This window comes from Coturnix japonica, chromosome 5 (genome assembly GCF_054131305.1).
Source record: "Coturnix japonica strain WE chromosome 5, WE-NBRP24, whole genome shotgun sequence".
Lineage (NCBI taxonomy): Eukaryota > Metazoa > Chordata > Aves > Galliformes > Phasianidae > Coturnix > Coturnix japonica.
Window position 1 is genome coordinate 9,664,055 of NC_140667.1, and position 4,414 is coordinate 9,668,468.

The window sequence follows — 4,414 nt, forward strand, 5'->3', positions numbered from 1 at the left end:
CAAAGACTTGAGGGTGTTTCTGACACCTTCAGAGCGGTAGTTTCTCCGTCTGCTTTGAGCTGCGTAAATCATGAATTTGGAAAGGGCCGTGGAAGGATAAAGAGCTGGTGTGAGTGAGCTGTGGGGAGTGCAAAAACTGAGCTGAAATATGCCGAGGAGGAACCGTCGTGGGCACTTGAGGTGGCGAAGGTCCTTAGCAGGAAGGCCAGGACTTGCCTCTGACTGTGAGTTTGTGCCAGTTTGTGACTGAGGGATCTGCTTCCAGGATCAATTGGATGTTGGGCTGAGGGACGTGGTTTAGTGGGAGCTATTGGTAATAGGTGAACGGTTGGGCTGGATGATCTTTAAGGTCTTTTCCAGCCTTGGTGATTTTATGATTCTGTGCTTGTTTGCCAAAGCTGAACAGCTGGCAGTTATCTGGTTCTTGTCCTCCCTTGTGGCAGTTATTTGAAGGGCCTGATCTGTGAACTGTATTTGGATTAATCCACACTTTTCTGGCCATGGTTCCTTAAATAAGTTAAGCAATTTTCCCCCCTTCCCTTCCCATCTTCCCCCCCCCCCCCCCCCCAGAACATTCTTAGAAGTGAATCTATTTCTCTCTCTGCAAACTCTCGTATTGGTTATGATACTTTAACAGCAGGACTCTCTTATGAAACTGGGCTCTTGTGAAACTGGCTTGAACCCACAGGTCACTAAGAATGCTGTAGTCAGTGTTGTTTTTTGTCTGTTGGACATGTATTTCTGTGTTAAGGAGTATGTAAGACTCAGAAGATGAAGTAGTGGCAGCCCCTCTGCTGTTAATTGGTGCGAACATGGCAGTAAGAAAACCCTGGTAAGAAATCATTCCCTTTGAATGATGAGTTGTTTTCCTCATAGAAGTTATGGGATGGTTTTGATGCAAAGAGTAGGGGTAAGAGGTCTTTTTGTGGGGTTTTTAATTATTTGGGTTTTTTTGTTGTTGTTGTTTGTTTGTTTGTTTGTTTGTTTGTTTATGTGCTGTATATACAGTGGATCCAGAATTAATGAAGCCCAACTAACCAAAGAAGGATTAAGCTTCGGTACAAGTTAAAAGCACAAATGAGAATATTATAGAAACCTGAATTATATGCATTATAATCTCTGCGATCATCTGTGCCTCCACTTTTTTCCAATGAGTCCTTATAGCTGTAGAAAGAACTACCTTAAAACCAAGTGTATCAGGTATTTGTTAGCCCGTATCTATATGCTCTTAAGCTTCTATTTGCCTTAGATATAAATGAAGCTTGCTATTTAAACATAGCATTTCTGTATCTAAGATGTAGAGGAGAAAGAATGAAAATATGCAAATGTTACAAAAATTATACTGTGTAAAAAGAAAGCTGTTGCATGTATTCCAAACCAAAATGACAATTAAGTAGACATTAGGCCCAATATTAAATGAAATCCTGACTCATAGTGGAAAAATGGCCACAAGACAGTAACATCAAGAAAACAGTGAACCGCCCTAGAAAGATCTATTTCTATTAGGGAAGCACCAATGAATATTGTGATGCACGGGTATTCTTGTTACATTTCAGTACCTGCTAAATGTGCACCTTCAGGAAAATGCTGTCATTTGAAAATAAAAGCCTATAAGAAAACAAGTCACAGTGTTTAGAAATTTGTAGGAAATTTTACACGACTGTATGTATTAATGCGCTTTTATCTGAAGCCAAAGGATACCGGTTTTAACATCTCATACAGCGTTTACTGTATTGGAGGCAAAAGGGGGACACTGGCTGTCACCCCAAAGATCCCTGAAATACCAGCCCATCCCGGTAGAGCAGGGTGATGTAGAAATAATTGTAACTAATATTGTCTACCCAGTATCATTCCTTAGCGGAACTCCCGGACAACTGGTATTACACGACTGCTTTGAAACAAGTGAAGCTGCGCATTCCAGCCGGTCACACACAAGGAAAACATCACAATGTAAATGTACCGATGGCTGTTATATGTTGTAAAGGACATTGGTAAAGTAACACTGTACATGAAACAGAAAATTAGACGATTGATCAGGTGGCAGAACAGGCAGGTGAAGAAGGCTTCAATTCCAGGTGGTTAACTTAAAATCTCTGAACCCAAGTCAAAACCTGTAAAATACTCTGAAGAGGACAGGAGACAATTAATGATTTAGAAGGGAAGAGAGCGAGCTGACAGAGGGGCACGTGCCCAGATGGACACAGGGCCATGTTATGCTGGGGCTGCATGCACTTCACTTTATTAGACATACCTGGTTTATATCCTAACAGGCTTTGGAGTTTGATTCTGCAAGGCATGAGAATGAGGAAAATCAAAGGAAACAGCATGTGAAGATCATGTATTTGGTGTTCCACAATAAAATTGTATTCCTTAATGTTTTTCATTTTGTTGCTAGAGTAAAAGCCTTGAAAATCTTGTTTTCTCCGGAGAAGTAACTCATGTAACGCAGAACATCATGGTATGGTTGCAGGGAGTTCTTGTGTTGTCTTTAGGTGCCATTACTCAATTACATGGGCAACTATCCCCTAGAAAGCCCTGACTGAACACATGAAAGGCTCCTGTATTCTTTCACTGGCCTTCAATGCACTTTTCTTCCATGCTCTTCCCTGCAGAGGGATTACCAGGAGCTTCTTCACTCCACAGTTCCATCCAGGCCCCTGCTGCCTTACAGCCCCCACACCACAAACAGCACCCACAAAGTCACCGCACCGCCACATGTAGTAATAAAAAGTGAACACTTCAAGTAATTTATTTGGAATGGACATATTAATGCAAAAGCAATATTAAGACCAATAACTGCTGGAAGACATTTGTCAAAATAAATACAAATATAGATAGTACAAATAATTTAAACTGTGTCGAACACCACCAGTCAGTGTTGAATCTTCCTTGTGTCTTATAAATAGGAGAGAACTGTTCGCGAAGCCACGCCACCCAAAGCACGTGGGGGCTACGCTGGAAGTCCCATATGAAAGTCTTTGGTTTTTTTTCTTTATTAAAATGCATCACAGGCGAAGCCCGGGGCTCTTTGCTCAGCAGCCTCCACAGGCCTTGGAGAAAACCAAGCTGCTCCCAGCTATCTTCCGTGCTTTCCTTCATTGGTACCCTGTCCCTTTTCAGTCCAAGACACTTGCTGTGGTTTACCATCCAGCGGTACACTCTGAAAGCAGCAAGAGGAAGCCGGTTAGTTAAATGAAAGGGTAAGGAAAAAAAAATAAAAATAATGGGCTCTGAAGGGAGAGGAAGCACTCAGAACTTATCATGGCATTTGCGGCATCTCTATAGGGCGTTCTGCAAGAAAAGCGCTGCTGAATGCAATTTCCTACCCTGATAACTCTCTGCCACAGACACGTGTTCGCCTGCCATTCAGAATTCCCAACACTGTGCCCATCTCCCACCCGGAATTCACAGCACTGGGTTCGGGAAGGGTGAATGAGCCCCATGAGTCAGGCACAAGAGCTGCGGGCACAGAACACGCTGCGTTCAGGGTGCGGCACCCGGCTCTGCGCTGTGAAACACGAGGAGCGGCTGTGGGAGCCCCATTGCCTTGCTGCGGCACCATCTCTCCCCAAAGCACGGTGTGTGGGGGATACAGAGGTAAGGATGGGTGTGCAGGAGTTAGAGATATCTATCTCTGTGAATTTGTTAAGGGTGGGAGGAATGGAGGGGGGTGGGGGGTGAGCTCACCTGGGGGCTCAGGGCGCCCGGGCCAGCCGCCGCTCCTGGGTACCCGCTGCCTGCTCCATCTCCTGGCGGCTCTTGAAGTCCTGGATGGCCCTCTTGTTCTGGAAGTCGATGAGGGCCATGGTGATGGAGGCGTTCCAGCAGCTCTGGTCCGGGCACCGAAAGTCAATCTCCTTGCGGTCCTTGGTGACGATGGTGAAGTAGATGTATTTGCCCGTGCGCTCCACGCAGTCCACCTTAAGGATGGAGCCGAAGCCCAGCTCCTTGCCCTTGGCTTGCTTGTGCCCGTCGGGAAAAAGGCTGAGGCTGTCCTTGGTGAGCACTACCAGCTTCTTCTTCCACAGCTGGAAAAGGCTGTCGCTCCGCTTCTCCAGCTCACCCTCGCGGATCACTTCTGCTTGCATTTTCATCCTCCCTCCCTCCTTCTTTCCCTTGTCCCTTCCTTCCGTCCTTTTCTCGCTCCCTCCAGGCTCCAGATCCCTGGGCTGCGATGCTCCCACCGCGTCTCGGACGGCAATGACTGGACCCGGCCGCACCGGGACCAATTTATTGCAGCGATTCATCGCCGGGCGCCTTCCTCCCCCTCGCCGCTCCGCCTCCCGCCCGCCCCGGACGCGGTGCGCTCCGCTCCGCCCCGCCGGGCTGGCACCCACGCGGGAGCCGAGCCCGATCTGTAGTTGTGTTGGACGCCGGCGTCGCGGTACGTTTGCGTCTGTGTGCCCGTTGTATT

General features: G+C 46.9%; 1 protein-coding gene across 1 annotated transcript; it reads right to left on the reverse strand.

Moving 5' to 3' along the window:
* Positions 1-2,718: 2,718 nt before the first annotated feature.
* On the reverse strand, positions 2,719-4,206 carry LOC107314568 (pleckstrin homology-like domain family A member 2). Its single transcript, XM_015863922.3, has 2 exons — positions 3,688-4,206; positions 2,719-3,160 (listed from the first exon to the last, which is right to left on the reverse strand). Exon 1 carries the CDS (start codon positions 4,092-4,094, stop codon positions 3,696-3,698), a length of 399 nt encoding a protein of 132 aa, XP_015719408.3. The 5' UTR covers positions 4,095-4,206; the 3' UTR covers positions 2,719-3,160; positions 3,688-3,695.
* Between the last annotated feature and the right edge of the window lie 208 nt (positions 4,207-4,414).